The sequence below is a fragment of the Corvus moneduloides genome, chromosome 3, assembly GCF_009650955.1.
Source record: "Corvus moneduloides isolate bCorMon1 chromosome 3, bCorMon1.pri, whole genome shotgun sequence".
Lineage (NCBI taxonomy): Eukaryota > Metazoa > Chordata > Aves > Passeriformes > Corvidae > Corvus > Corvus moneduloides.
Genome location: NC_045478.1, coordinates 14,819,703 through 14,836,126, shown reverse-complemented (window position 1 = coordinate 14,836,126; position 16,424 = coordinate 14,819,703). Strand labels below are relative to the sequence as shown.

At 42.7% G+C, this 16,424-nt stretch overlaps 1 protein-coding gene across 1 annotated transcript; it reads left to right on the top strand.

Moving 5' to 3' along the window:
* Window positions 1-254: 254 nt before the first annotated feature.
* On the top strand, window positions 255-8,941 carry KCNF1 (potassium voltage-gated channel modifier subfamily F member 1). Its single transcript, XM_032104470.1, has 2 exons — window positions 255-677; window positions 779-8,941. Exon 2 carries the CDS (start codon window positions 977-979, stop codon window positions 2,438-2,440), a length of 1,464 nt encoding a protein of 487 aa, XP_031960361.1. The 5' UTR covers window positions 255-677; window positions 779-976; the 3' UTR covers window positions 2,441-8,941.
* Window positions 8,942-16,424: the final 7,483 nt, after the last annotated feature.

Sequence of the window (16,424 nt, the reverse complement as noted above, 5' to 3'; positions counted from 1 at the left end):
TCAGTCCCACTGAGAGCAAGATTTATGCCATACATTTATTCCCAAAATACAATATTGCTTCTTCTGGTTTCTGCCTGGAGAAAACCTTTTTGTGTCTTTCTGCAGCTCTGAATGACTTTATACATGATTATGCTTTGCATGTGATAAAACAAATGTTTTACAAACTCCTTAACGTTCCTGGCAGTATAGAAACACATCATTGTACCACGGGGCAGGGGTATAAATAGCTGGATGTTCTTTCTGTGCAGCTGGTGCTTTGCTGTGTTTCACCAGGAGAGGGTAGAGTTTGGAAAGGACTCCTGGCAGCCTAGGCTCCCTATTGTGCTGGGAAACAGCAAAGGGAAAACAAGCACAAGTTTCTCCTCTGCGTGTTTGCACCGACTGACTATGTGCGAGAGTCAGCAGATGAACTCTGGAAGACAATAAACAGAAAACAGAAAGAGAAACAAAATTCAAAAGCAGCTTTCTAGGGAAATCTGTGGAATCGAAGGGAGAAGCCGCGGCAGTTCCCGTGGGCTCACTCCGCCGACTGTATCTCTGAGAACTGTCACTCTCTGCACGTTGCGTTAATCAGAGCTCAGGATTTATTTCTCTGCCGTGACTTCCAGGCTGTGAATAGATATCACTTTTAGAGAGAGAATGGGACCTGAAAAGACTCTCGAGCACTGAACAGAGTGGTGAGTTTTTTTAAATGGTTTCTTCTCTTTCCAGTCTGCTGGAGCTTTCTAACATCCTGCTTGCAGGCACAGCAGCCCGATGATTTGTCTTTTCCCTGCAGCTTGTTGCATTCCTCACCAGGCTTTCCTGACCACAGGTTTCTATCAGTAACCTTTCCCACCACGACTCCGGGTCAGTTTGGTGACATTTGTAACAGGGATGGCTCAGTGCTGATTTGCTTTCATGAGAGATTAAAACCACAAAGCTGTGAAACCAAACAACGGGCTAAAAAAATCAAACAAAGTCCAATACAATTAAAATGGCAGGTGACTCTAGGTTTCCAGATGTGGACACTGATGGATCAGAAAAAAGTGAAGAAATGGAGATTGTAGTCAATGTTGGTGGAGTAAGGCAGGTGTTCTACGGAGATAACCTGAATCAGTACCCAGAAACACGGCTGGCAGAGCTGGTCAATTGTTTATCAGGGGGGTACGATAGCATATTCTCCCTCTGTGATGACTATGATCCTGGAAAGAGAGAGTTTTACTTTGACAGAGATCCAGATGCTTTCAAATGCATTATTGACGTGTACTACTTTGGGGAAATTCACATGAAGAAAGGAATATGCCCCATATGTTTCAAGAATGAAATGGAATTTTGGAAAGTGGATCTGAAATTTTTGGATGACTGCTGCAAGGCTCACCTAAGTGAAAAAAAGGAGGAACTGGAAGAAATAGCCCGAAGGGTGCAACTCATTCTGGATGACTTGGGAGTAGATGCCTCAGAAAGTCGCTGGAAAAGGTGCCAAAAATGCATCTGGAAATTTCTGGAGAAGCCAGAATCGTCCTATCCAGCTAGAGTGATTGCTGTACTGTCCTTTCTGTTTATTTTGATCTCCTCTGTTGTGATGTGCGTGGGGACCATCCCGGACTTGCAGGTCGTAGATGCAGAGGGGAATCGTATGGAGCACCCGACCCTGGACAGCATCGAGACCGCCTGCATAGGCTGGTTTACCATGGAGTATGTGCTGAGGCTGATCTCCTCTCCCAACAAGCTCCACTTTGCCCTTTCTTTCATGAACATTGTCGATGTGCTAGCAATACTTCCTTTCTATGTCAGCCTGACCTTGACCCACCTGGGAGCCAAGCTGATGGAGCTGAGCAATGTCCAGCAGGCAGTCCAGGCACTGCGCATCATGAGGATCGCAAGGATTTTCAAGCTTGCACGGCATTCCTCAGGGCTCCAGACCCTAACCTATGCCCTGAAACGCAGCTTTAAGGAGCTTGGGCTGCTCCTCATGTACTTAGCTGTTGGAATCTTTGTCTTTTCTGCCCTAGGTTATACCATGGAGCAAAGTCACCCTGAAACTTTATTTAAAAGCATCCCTCAGTCATTTTGGTGGGCAATCATTACCATGACCACAGTTGGATATGGAGACATTTACCCTAAAACAACACTAGGAAAACTGAATGCTGCCATCAGTTTTCTTTGTGGAGTGATAGCGATTGCCCTCCCCATCCATCCCATCATTAACAACTTTGTAAGGTATTACAACAAACAGAGAGTTTTAGAAACAGCTGCCAAACATGAATTGGAGCTGATGGAGCTAAACTCTGCTGAGGGGAAAGCCACAGGCTCCAGAAATGAACTAGAGGATTTTTCAAGGGAAGGCAAAGACGGTCCTTTTTATAGCAGCCGGATAAAAGTCTCCCACAGTGACACCTTTATTCATCTCCTGTCAGAAGAGAAACACTATAGGACCAGGCTTCAAAGCTGCAAATAAACTGTGAGCTGTTGTCAGTGCTAAGCTACAGATCAGGACAACCTGACAATCAACTACGGAAGGGACTCGCAGATCTGTCAGAGTTGGGAGGGAGCACTGCTTTGCTTTTCCAACATGAATATAAATTAACCCATGGCTTCTCCATCAACAGCTGGTAAGACTTTAACCCAAAATAAAACAGTAGGACTCCACTGAGATCAGACTGCTTATATCGAGTGTGTTCTGACAAAAACCACTTGTAACCATTTCAGAGACTGAAAAGTCCTTCCTGATCCGTAAATGTTCAATGACCCGAATGTGCAGCATTGACACATCAGAAATTTGTACCTGTGACAATAAAGAGCAGCATCACACAGATTGTGTCTTCCAGGCTCTCTTCAATGCCTTTGCAGCTAGGGGAACTGCTCCTTAAAAAATTAAAGCAGCCTCTCACTTGTGTTAGATTCAGGCTTACAGCAAAATGTTATGAGCAATTTGAGCCTAGAGATACTGAAAGTATCAGCATATACTGTGTGCAGAATATTAGAGTGAAAAAATGGCTTCATTTTGTAAAATGTACTTTGGGGTCAACTTTTTGGATAGGCTTCTGTTCCTCTTTCCAGAAAAAGTATCATTTTCAATGGGACATGGAGCTATATTTTGGGCAGAGATGCAGAACAGAATCAATGTATTTTAAGGAGCAAATTTAAAAATATTTGTTCTAGCTATTAATTACAGCATGGTTTATATATGCAAGGATCTTTCAGGAAGGATTTATAATTAAGTAGCTTTTTAAAACTGTAAGTTAAATCATGGTATCTTTAATTCACTACTAAATCAAGGGAAGTTTATAGGGAAGTTAAATTGAGTACTTCTATATAAGAAGCTTTAACTCTTTGAAAATAAGTGCACAGAAAGTTTCAGTAAAAATAGTAAAATCTCCAATTGATTTCTGGTAAAAATACCTAGCTGAATAAACATATTATTATGTTATTTTTTAAAATAACTCATCCTTCCCCTACAATAACTGCATGACTTTGTAAATGGTAGTTTACAGAAGTAGTAGGCACTAATCAGTGTCTTCTTTATTAATTAATATGCTAATTAATCAACAACAGTGTGTACGCACTATCCTTTCCAAAAGCAAGTGCCATCTACGAAAGCTGATGTAAAAACTGTATGTGTAATAGGTCTGGTCTGTACCAGAGAAATCCACTGAAACCTGGAGTTGAAGGACAGGGGGGCACTGGCACACATAACATATATTTACCTACGTTAGAAGTAGGATCCCAAATGCTTAAAGGGCTACAGTAGCTGTCCTTATTTGTTCCCTTTTGTGCTGAGCAGCCCCTTGCCCAGGTGAAATGCAGCAACATGAGACATGACCCATCCCTGGGCACTTCATGTCCAAGATCCCCCGGCAGGTCTTTGGGACTCTTCCTGGGATGTGGGCAAGCAGTGGGCCTGTGGCATTCACCCCACAGGAGCAGTGACTGGACGGGCACAGAGCTGAGGGATGGGCTCTGTGCTCTTTTCTGGCATCTTGTTTGCCCCTGTCCCCTGGCAGAGGGGTATATGTCTGCTGGTGGGGAATGCTCTGTCCTCCTGGGACAGGGAGCAGTGGTGCCATGTAGGGACCGGGCAGGTGTGCAGTGAAGGGCAGCTACTCCTCAGAACACCACCCACCCTGTACCTCTCCTAGCACGGAAATCAGCCCCTGCTTCCCTAGGTTGAAGGCCTTTCCCAGCATTACCCCTCACACGTCAAATTGCTCAACTCCAGAAACACCTACTTTGTATTCCAGCACCTCAGCCCTATGCCAGACCTAATGTCTTTTTCCCCAACCTGTTACCATGTCCTGCCTTACATACTTCCATCAAGTAAGATAATTCAAACAATCTCTAAATGTTTCTGTACCCGAATCCTTCCACCAGTATTTGTCCCAAATTCTCTCCCGCCTAAGACATACAGCCAATCCAAGTGCCTCCTCAGCCCAAGCATCCCTTCTCCCCCATCCTCCGCTCCACATCCCCGCTCTTACCCTTTAGAACTGCTCTCTTGCTCTGCCTCATCTGCTGAGACCTGCTCCTTGCTTGCCAAGAGCCTCAGCTCTTCTCCCTGGATGCCTGGCCAGGACCATAGCCGGCTCTCATCTGAGGGACAGGATCCTGTCCCTTGCACTGCTTAAGACATTCAGATCACAAGTATGGGCTGCAAACCATCAAAAATTGACTTGGCTGAGATGCTGAGGGTGGGAGAAGAAGGAAACTAACAAACCTGTCTGAGTCCAGCCTTATCTATCAGCAGGAATCTTAAATGCTCCTGACTTTGCTCGTGACATGCAGAGGGTAGCTGAGAGTGAATTAAGTTAGCAAAAGCATTTTCCTGAATGAGGAAAGCACTGTGTTAATGCTAAGTAATATGGTTTAGTACTGCAAGTGCTAAATCCTCACTGCCGTGCTTTGTGATTTATTTAACCTGACATTAAATAAAAAATAAGCCTCTTTTATCAGAAGTAAGTTTATGGGCTAATTTCTCCAATAAGTTATGCCTTTGAGCACTGAGCTCTGCCTTTGCTCTGTCAGTGTGGAAAGAGTTTTGAGACAACCTTGGTGCTGCTCTAGCCCAGACTGGTCTCAGAGTGTCTTGCTGCACTAGAGACCTTATTTGTTGCTGTAAGTTATATGTTCTTAAAAGGCTGTGGGTGGGCAGGATGGATTCCTGCCTATTTGCCTTTCTCATGGTGTGGAAACCCTGTAGGAGCAGGGGGAGACATGGGCAGTGGTGGAAGGACAGGGCAGGCTGGCAGCACATGGTGGGTGGGGCTGTAGAGGAGCAGGGGGTCTTGAACACATATAATCCTGATGGTGCAAAGCAAGAGGCTTCCTGGGTCCCTGGGGAGACACCTCCTGCAGATCAGGAAACTACCATAAACCACTGGCTTTGAAATCAGGGCTGGATGGAAGGCTCTGCTCCTTAAAGACTGGAGTGATTTAGGGGTTGTTTGTTTTCTATTGTTTTAATATTCTACACAACCCAGCAGAGCTGATTTTCCTTTATTACAAGTTAGTCTAAAAAAAGAGGAAGATTTAAAAATCTGGAAGTCTTGGGGGTGGAAGGGGAGGGTTAGAGCAGCCCCTTCTCAGACAGTAAGCAACACAATCCACAGGCTCTAGTGTCCCCACTCTTTGACATAGGACTTTCTCAAGTCCAAAGTTAGGACAAACTCTCAAGTCTTTCCAAAGGGGAAACTGCACCATGCCTGTTGCAGGTTTCATTTCTGTGCTGTGGGTGAGGTGGGCACAGGCTGCACAACTCAACCCAGCAGTGCCTTCCCCACATCCAGCTCTTCCCAAGCACTTTGTGCACACTTTGGCTGAGCCTATGCAATTAAATCGATGAAAGCAAGGCATTCCCAGTGAGACCATCTCCAGACGCATATGGGAAACTGTAGCACAACTGTCCCTCAGGGGAACCCTGTCCCTGCTATTTAACACCCTTCACCTGGGAACCAGGACTAGGATAGCCAGAATACATCCAAGTGCAGAAAAGCTGAACAAACCACTTGGGTCTCTCCTTACCCTTGCTGCACAAGGACTCTTCTTTGGACTCATAGGTGTATGAAGGAAAGGGGTCACTATTTGCATTAGAAATTGGGAGTCTGGGAAGAAAATGTGGTACTCTTCTATGGAAAGCCTATTGACCAGAGTTATGGAGAATAGAGAGAGATACTATAATTTTAGCTGATATACCTTCTCATACAGAAGTTCCTCAGTTCACCATGCAAGCAATTTCAGAGCACAGTGAGCAGATCAAACTGTCCTCTGGAGAAGTTATCCTGTGGGACAACTGCCCTTGCAGCCAGCCCTGGCTGCTTCTAGAAAACTTTGAATATTTAAAACAGCCTGTAATACTCAGAGTTACAACTTGAAGCAAAAAACTTTTAGTTCCTAACTAAAATCAATCACAGCTGTAAATTCAGGATTAATCCAGGTTTAACATCAAATAGCTGCCAGCAGAATCTGATTCAATAGCTTTAATTTAATAACACACCCAATGGTAGATTGGTGGCTATTGCTGAACTGTAGGTAAAATGAAGCCTGTTTCTAGCTTCCTGGACAGCATAAACAGTAGAACTCAATAGAGTGGAAATTGCTTCTAGAAGTGTGGGAGACAGCTGGAATATTTAGTGACACACAGCATTCGTCTTAGGGAAGTGATAGGTATTTAACATGTCAGCCCACGCCACGCTCTGGCTGGCATGTCACAGCCACCTTCACTTTGGAGACAGGCTTAGGTTCAGGTAGAAACAGCCATCAGCAGCTAGGGTTTTATTGCTGGACTGACACGTATATATGATTTGAAGGGGCTTTTAAAGAACCCCAACAAAATGATGGGAGATAGTAGAACACCACTATTTTCTGCTGACGTGCATGTAGGAGAGCTGCTCAACCCTGCAGGTGTGGCACTGCCACACAAGGTTAATTGACATGTTCTCTCTGGTCTGTGTATGAGTCGAGCAGAATGTGAACACGTGAAGGCAGAGGAGAGCTGAGGACCAGGCGTCACGGCCCATCTGTCCCTCGCTGTGTTAAGGGCACTCATCCCTTTTTGCAGGTGAAGCTGACAGTGATGCTGCTTCAGTAACCCTTTAGGCAGATTTCTTTTTGCCTAATGTACTATTTGAATGTACCTGATAAAAATGCTGAAGAGGAGAAACCAGGACTGTTTCAGTCTCAAGTGTTCTCTATATATGGATTTTTCAAGCAACTACCCAAAATGCTCACCTGAGACTGGATAAAAGAGTCACAAACAGGTATTTGTTGAAACAGAGCATTAAAGTAGGGGTTAAGGAATAGAAATTAACAATTAACTATACTAAAAGACACAAACCCACTGAGATTAGCTCAGCTGGTTAGAGCAGGGTGCTAATAATGCCAAGGTTGTGGGTTTGATCCCCATATGGGCTTTTCACTTAACAGCTGGACTTGATGATCCTTGTGGGTCCCTTCCAACTCGGAATATTTTGTGATTCTGTGAAAAAACCCCAAAACCTCTTCCAGCCACATTTGCATTGTCAGATATGCTCAAACAAATAGAACAGTGTCCCCTGTGAATTATTCTAGTCAGAACTACTTCCTACCTCCTCCCTGTCAACACAGCCTTCGGTCCTATGTTCACCAAAAAATCTCTCAATTCCTTACTCACACAGGTAGAACAATTACTGGACACATGCACAGGAGAATGCACTTGCTACCCACCCAGGTTTCTGAGGAACTGGCCCGCTCCCCATTCAACTGTTTTACCTAGACTGTCCATTTGGGAATATCAACATTTCCTTCCACACCAACTTTCACAAAACACTTTTCCTTTGAGATGGAGAGTCCTTAATGATGTGGGTAATAAGTTCTGCACTGCCTGGTGTAAACCAAACTTCACTGGGCATTGCAGGAACATAACACCACTGTGAAAGTCAACTCAGGACAATGTGTCTTAAATACATTTGCTTCAGCTGTAGATATCTCACTAAAACCAAAATTGGTTTCTCGTCCTGCAGTGAACCGTATTAGGCTTGAATTCAGTGGGAGCTTTGCCTGCCTTAGGAATTTTATAGGGAATGATGAAGCCAAGTGAGCCAGGCTAATGTACAAGGCAGGCTTATGTAAATTGCTGAGAGGAAAATGGAAATGACGGAAAGGTCTGAGAGCTCCAGAAGAAGCTGAGCCATTTAATTGATTCTTTTCTTGTTGCTTTCATATGTAGGTGAGAAAGCTGCCAGGGTCTTAAAGTTGCTTTTTGTCTTCCCATGTAAAGGTAACCTTGAATATCTTTAAAACATGCTGACAGTCAAGTACTGCTAAATCATCCTGGTCAGTTAAAGATATATAATAGAAGCAGAAAGGAAGGGAAATCTTTAGAGGAGTCTAAGTAGAGAAGTTTCTTTAAAAATAAAATATCAAAATGGAAAGAAAGACTGAATGCTATGCTGTATATGTCAACAAAAATCCCCTTATTTTCTTATTTACGGATTTCATTGATAATGAGGCACGCTGGCATGCTTTGGGTTTTCAGTATGACATGCTGTGATTCCCTATTCTATAAAGAAGTAACCTGTACACTCCACAACAGTGAAATGCCTTAAAAATGGAAATTATCTATATTCATTAGAGTCTGTGCTAGAGCTCACAGGTTCTGTGTTAGGGCTCACAAAGCCATGGAGACCCAGGTAAGCAGTCACTGGACAAAGGCAGCAAATTGCTTGGTACTGCAAAGGGAAGTTTTCGTAAACCTTCTGCCAGGCTCAGTCTGTTTTACTGTGCAAGAGACAAACTGCAGCTTCAATTACTATAAGAGCATTACAGGGAATTTTTTGTCAGTAAGATGCACTCCACTGATCCCAGACAATGTTTCCACTGCATTATTGTTACCAGCTTTACAAAGTCAATGTTTTCCAGGCTTACTAGCATAGTAAATAATGTCTATTTTACACAATATCCAGAATATGAAGTAGTTGTAACTAGCTATTGGTCTCTGTTGATTTTTTCTTATTATTACTTTTACAGCAAAAATGATACACCACAAATATTCTTCTCCATATTCACATAAAATATGCATGCATTGTCTTACACTGATTTTAACTACTCATATCCCTGAAGTCTCAGCTTGTTCATTGTCAGCCAGTAAAGAATTAACCCTTCTTATTTAGTCTATACCAGATTAATCACTACGAAATGCTACATGCCATTTTGGTTTCTTCCCTTGTTCCGTCAAGGTTACTCCATAATTGGACAGCTCTTCTCACTGGCGTGTTTTGTTTTCATTCACCTTCGTTTTTCATACCTTAATTTCAGTCTGCTACCCTTCAATGCTTTGTTTCATAAAATGGAAATGATTCATCTCTTTTGATGCTCACACCCCTGATGCATTTGTCAAATGACTCGTGTGGTCTCACTAGTGCAGCTCTCTGAAGGGTGTCAGTTCAGTGGGGCAGGCTTAGAACATGCCCAGGAGAGAAAATAAACTGCTGCAAAACTTCATTTGGACATGTTGTCCCCTCACCCCCAACCCCTGCATCAGAAGAAGACTGTCTCTAATACATGGAACACTCAGAAGATGCCAGGTCCATACACAGCAGCCCTGTCTGAATGCTCAGCCCTAGCTGAGTATTTTTGCACATGTTTAAATTCCCCTCTCTTTGAGAGGATTGAAACACTGGAGCATTTGGCTGGAAAGAGATTGCTTTAAACGTGCACTTACGTGCTTTGCTGATCAGAATGTGCTCATGTTAAACCTTACATGGCAAAAAAATGGATGTTTCTGAACTGCATCCAAGCAGGCACCAGCAATTTCTGCTCACGGCCACCAATCAGGCATCAGCACAATGGGACCTTGATTGGTCCTTACAGGGGCTGCTGCAATACAAATGGGAAAGATTTTCTGCTCATGAATAACAGATAAAGTGTCATCCTACTGCTTGAGAAGTGAAATATCTAGGAGACAGTCTGACCTTACATCCTCCTTACTTACTCACTTTGTAGAAACATTACTATTTACAAGTCTGTTTTTGTACAATAAAAAAACCAAAAAACGCCCTAATTCCATCACTGTTTAGCAGGCAAAACTCATACAGAGAGGAGATAAAACCTGCATCCTCCCCTGGGCTTTTGCTTGGGAATGGCCACTGGCCAGCTGGAGACCCCTTGCTTGTTTACATAGGAACAAATCACACTCTTGTCTGCCAGCAGGTCTATTTCTACTCGTTGTCACAGTAATAAATCAATTGTTGCTGCAAAACACAGCTCCTCTCCAACTCGTGGGGAATCTGCAAACTCTCTGCAGCCCAAATGTCAACCAATTGCTGGCTGGGCTTTCAGGCTGGAGTGGTGGTTATTGTTTGCCAGTTCCTTATTTGCATTGGAACAGTAAATTCCATTCGCAGAAGCCTTTACCGTTTGGACCCGTTTGCCTTAGAAAGAAACTAATTGCTGCCGTACAACATCATCCCTGCTGTGACTCACATAGGGCACATTTGTACTGCCTTGGCTGAAGGAGTGAACCTCAGCTGCCAGCTGGACTTCATCCTTGCACACTGGAGCTGTTATTGCCCTCCTCATGTTGGGGCTCTTACTGTCACAGCTGTTCACATGAGACCTGAGCAACTCGAAGATGCATTAAAGTGAGCTCTCCCATATCTGATTCAACTCGTCTGCACAGAGTGACTGCAGAATGTTTCTGAGTTGGAAAAGATGTAAAGAAGCTATAAAGATCTTCAGTGAGCATCTGGGGGCTGACAGGGGAGGGTGCATGAAGGCTTGGCTCAGAGCAGAGCTTGGCTCAGCCCCCTGAGAGTGGTCAGGAGAGGCATCCAATCCTCTCTACTTCCCCCCACTCATCTGACTGCCCTCTAAGAATTGGTTGGCAGTGAGTAGGTGGGTGGCAAAGGATGGTTGTGTCTGATATTCCACCAAAAGAGATCTGTCTTTTCCCACTCCCCATACAGAAAACACTATTGCCCAGAATTCCCTGAGGCTCAAAGTACAAGAGATATCATAAGAGGTAAGTAGGGAAGCCTAGGAGACTCAACATTTTTCCCTCAGCTAAACCTTAGGGATGCCAAAGTTTTTTTTGGAGTGGAATACATTTTTAATCACAGGGTTGTAGATAGCCCCAGCATGACAACATTCAGGTCCATGACTGAGACTCGCACGTGTCAGTGCATGTGACAGTGACATTTGGCTTTTCTGGCTAAGCTGTCATAGGATAACCTGTGCCACCCTGAAAAGCTTGTGGCTCTTTAGCTTCGGGATTTTTAGAGGGAAAAAATAAAAAGCGCTGTTCAATGTGACTAAAGAAGCTGCAACCTCTTGTAAGTAAATAGGCTGTTTGCTGAAATCCCCACATTGCTTTGAGCCGCTTGATAGGTCACAAGATGTTCTGTCACATCCACCAAGGGAAATAAAATGAGATAACTGGATTCCGCTACATTTCTTACTGTTCTAGGGTAAATGAGATAATAGTGATGACATAGACATGGGGGAGAGGGAGATAATTTGCTGGTACACTGTCTTCTGGGCTGAGCTTTCTCATCCAAACTAGTACATTTTGTAGACTGAAAAATTTAATTTTGAGCAGCAAGGCAAAAACATTACGGTGCAGTCCAACACTGCTGATTCTTGGGCAGCCTGCAATTAGAAGTGGAGTGCAACAAAGTAATCTACAATCCCAGATTTCAACCTAATTCACTGCTACATCAATCCAAGACACAGGATGCAAAAAACCACAAAGGATCTTCTGTACAATGGTCCTCTGATGAGAACAAACCACTTCCAGCTGCAGGGGGAAGGCAAGGATCTTGGCAGTGGGCTGTAGGACTGGAAATGTGCCTTACAGTGAGGTTTTACCCAAGGACCCTTATCTACAACCTAGTGCTGCATCTTCTCGTCTCAGGGAATGTATGGGGCATTTCCCTGTGCTGCGCTATTGCTGTGTGAGAAAATGTTTCGTACAAGAAAATGAGATTTATTCCTGCTGAACAGTCAGTGAGGGAGGGTGATGGACATTTGGGATGCATGTCTCTAGGTATTGCTTCATTTATAAACAGAGACTGAAGTGAAAACAGCTTTTTCATCATTAATTTGGTTCCACTGCTTTCACTCCTGTTCAGACTGGACCATTGCTACAAATTAATGGGAAACAATGCTTACTCCAGTGAAAGATCATCAGCATTCAATTGCTTGCTTATCTGCCTCCTCTGATCAGGTGACAAAAGACACACACCATCATAGTAAGCCACGTCCTCTGGCAGTCAGGGGATCTTCCAACACTTTAGTATTTAATGACTCAAAAACCTGTCACGGTAAAGGCTGCAGGAATGAAAGGCTGCAGTCTGAAAGATCCGCCTTAAATAATGAAAAATTGGTTTTGGTTTTTTTTTTAGTCTGCCCAAGTAAAGGTTTAGAGATGGCTTGATCAAATACCAGCATAGCTAGGAAGTTCCAGGTAGCTGAGGAGTTGTTAATGTAACAGACAAAAGCATAAAGTGCTAAGTGTAGCACACTCTAAGTAGATGCACAATATCATAGCAAGGAATTATTTTACCGTGGAGGGAACTAATTCTGGATGGGTGGATTTTGCCACCTGGACTCTTGGGTACATAACATTTCAAAAGATGTGACTACTGAGAAGTCAGTCACTCAAATGTTAGTACCCAGTGTACCTGCGATGGTGAGGGTGTCCCTCCTGGCCTGGCATGAACGATGCATATTTCCCATAAGTGCTGTTCTGTATCTGCTGATCCCAGAGAGATGAAGAGCATCTCATGTGGTACTAAACTCCTAAACATCCTGAAGTGAATCAAACTGTCAGTGGATTTAGGCAGAGCAGAACTTTCAGGTGCCCTGTGCACTGGAATTTGTTTCCAGCTGAGACCGAAGTATCATTTACGTTGGAAGAAACCTTTGGAAATCCCCCAGTTCAATCCCCCTGCTCAAGAACAGCCAGGTGAAGCACGTTGTCCAGGACCAGGTCCAGACAGGGTGAGCTGTCTGAGACACCTGCAAGGGATGGCAAATACACTCTAGGGAACACATAAACCTTTCTGAAGTGCCTTCAGGAGGCCAAGAGAGGTGCTTCACAGCACCTGAACTGATAATAGATATCTGTGTTTGGGCAAATGAATCCCAGCCTTTGTGTCTGCTTGAACATGGTTCCTGGAACTTTCAGCTGCCTGCTGGGCTCCATCATCAGCTTTGGGTAGATCTCCACTGACTCCAGAGGGATCTGAGAGTGTGCAGTGTCTTAATGATGACCTCAACCTTCACTTCTGCTGTCTGCTGTCTGCTTCCTGAGTTTGTAATCACATGGTGAGGTACAGAGCATTTTACTGAGGAAAAGCAAAGAGAATGGTCTTGTTTTACAAAAAAACCCCCATGCAGCTGAATAGTCTTCTGTCACAAAAGAATCATAGAATGAGTTTCTCCCTTGCTGCTTGGTTAGAAAAACATCTATCAGATATAAATAAAGGTACCTTAATCACATGGTATTAAGGATGGTTCCACAGTCTGTGACACAAGCATGATGGGATAAACTTTCAGGCTTCCCTGTTAGATCAGAGGGTGCCTGGATCTGGCTGCTGGGCCCCTACCTGTAAATCATAGAATCATTCAGTCTGGAAAAGACCTTTAACATCAAGTTCAACTGTAAACCTAGCATTACCAAATCCTGTCCTCAAATCATCAAGCTGCATTACCCAACATCTGCTTGTGATCTCAGATCAAAAGAGAACTTGTGCCAGTTGTGTCAGTAGAAAATGAGATAAAAATCAGCAGTGGGCCGTGTGTTCTGTCACTGGATCAGAAACAGCCAAGGGAGCAGAATGGTGGCTGCTCTTCAAAATGCAAGAGACACTCCAGCAGCTCCTGCAGCCTTGGCTCCTGCAGCCCATGACCTTTACAGATCAACCACTGCTCTGCGCAGCTCCTCATCTTGTTCTCCCACCCTGAAATGCCTTCATGTCCAGGTTCCTGATCCCTCACGTAAATGGAGACAGCATTATAAACTGTGCTGTCATCTCCTATTCTGGAAATGTAAATTCAAGGGTCTTTCAACAATGGCTGGGAACAGTGTGGTTAATGTGTTCCAGCTGATGAGACTAGATCAAGCCAATCATAAACTTTTTTTCTTAGTCTGCAAGGAGATTTACCTTCCAGGTTTTAATATTGGTGGTGGAATGTAGAGTGGCATTTTCCTAAACTAACTCAGTACCAAATTTTGGTCTGTTACAATACTCAAAGATTACTTCTAACTTCACAAATTTCTCAGCATTTTAACAGAAGTGTTGCCTTGCCTGGCTTCCTCTAGACAGCTTCTCATGCATATTCAATTTGAACAAACAAAACTCTGCGTAATGACTCTGATGTTATTGTCCTATGATTTCAAAAGGAGGGAAAATCACTTGGGATAGCTGATGATCACGGTCAGTATTCTGACTACAGACAAAATAACTAAATCATGTGATTTCACATACAGAATCATCTAAACAAAAATAAAAGGCTAACCACCCACACAACTCAATTAACAAACTATCAAGAAGTACTCTCATGTTTATTATTGCAATAAATCTGTAATTTAAATTCAGTGGCAAAATATTTGCAAACATTTACTCAATTACTGAATGCTCATTTTTTATCATAAGATGAATCAGATGAAGCTCAAGTAGTGCTGTAGCTCTGTGATGTTTAGTGCCACACATAAGTTTAGCATCATGTTCTTTAGTCCTCGCTGTGGCCTTGCATAGAAACTCTGTGACATCATCTCCTGTTTATTACAGATGGAGTGACAGAGACAGATTTTACCTCTGTCAAATTAGCATTAACACTTGGTTGTAGTCATGTCATGAACTTATCCCTCCATCAGACTGCCTGGTATGGTGTTATATTGCAGAAAAGATATCGTCATTGATGTGTTACTGGGAAGAACAGAAACATCAAAGCTGCAGTGCAGTTACTGGAGAACAAAATGAGTCTGATTCATCACCCTGAAAAATCCCATCTGAAACAAACGTCTTGGAAAAGCAAGCACAGTTGCACTTTTTCAGCTGAGAACAATGAGAAAAGTCAGTGTGCATGAGAGACAGAGCATTTGCCACTTGTCCAGGCTTGATGGGAACATGAAAGGACATACTGCTAGTTAGCATGAAAGCGAAGAGAGAGGTGGGAATAGCACAGGATTTAGAAGGGCAATAGAGAGCAGAAGAATGAAAAGCAGTACAGAGACACTACAGAAGAAGGGAAGGGGTGAGAGACCTTTTACGTTTTTATTTAAATTCTGTCTTCTTACAAAGCTCCATTTTCCAATTTCCTTTGAGTGACTTAAATTCAATATGATGAAAGTCCTTTTAGTACTTTTAGCACTGCCAGTCATTTGCTAACAAAAATTGAGCGGGAGCAGTGATGGTGGATGTGTGTGTGTGTATGTTTGCAGATACACATATATATGAATGAATACAGTAAGTCTTGCAGGATTGAGGAAAAATATTTTTAAGTACTTTCAGAAAAGTTTGCTATATTTGTAACAGAAGAATAATTTAATAATTACAGTTACCATTGAGTATATCTATAAACTAACACGTATTTACATGTTTCTCCTTTGAATTTATGTCCAAAATATTTTTTCTATTACTAGTTACTTTCTGTATGGTGCTGAAAATGTGTATTGGCACAGTGTCGCCCATTGACAATCCAGAGGCTGGCAACTATGAAGCTATGAAGTCAACTCCTTAATGAGCTTCAATCTATTCCCATATCCCTATTTACCCATTTGCCTCAGAATGAAATGGCCATTCTGTTATTCCACAACCTGCACAGACTGGAGTCATTTAACTGGAAAAAATCCAGCACAGAAAGATATTACATGTTCATGAAAATTTATGGCTCTATGTTCTGTCCCTTTAATTTCCAGCTGGTAATTCTTGTTAGTGAGTCCTACAGAAAAGTCTCAACAAAACTGAAAACATGAATAATTGCAATGAAATAAAACCATTGTATTATTCTCACTGATATACTGTTCTTCTGTGGTTACTTATGATGGGTACCTGCAAGAAAACCAAGGAAATTGCAATAAGGTTGTGCCTTATGAATTAAGAGTATTTTTGTACAGGACATGGTGAAAAAGCATTCTTCCATTCTAACATATTTCCTAATACTTCAGGAACTTAAACACATGGTTTAATTGCTACCAAGTAATCTAAGGTCAGGGATGACATTATAAATCACTATGATAAATGCCTCTTCTTTAAAACATCTGTGAGATAACAACTGACATGGTTTCTGATCTTAAAGTTAAGCAAATGAGAAAAGGGTTAAATGCTTTTAAAGATTTGTGAAATAAATGTAGAGGAACCTCTGTACATTTATTTAATTGATTATAAAAGTATCTATCAATGCCAAGTGCTCTGAAGTGCATGGATGTAATGCTAAGGAAGAGGTGGACATAAGCATTATTGCTT

Bases quoted from the DNA above. Each gene is read 5' to 3' on its own strand.
- KCNF1 (XM_032104470.1), top strand. From the start codon at position 977: ATGGCAGGTGACTCTAGGTTTCCAGATGTGGACACTGATGGATCAGAA.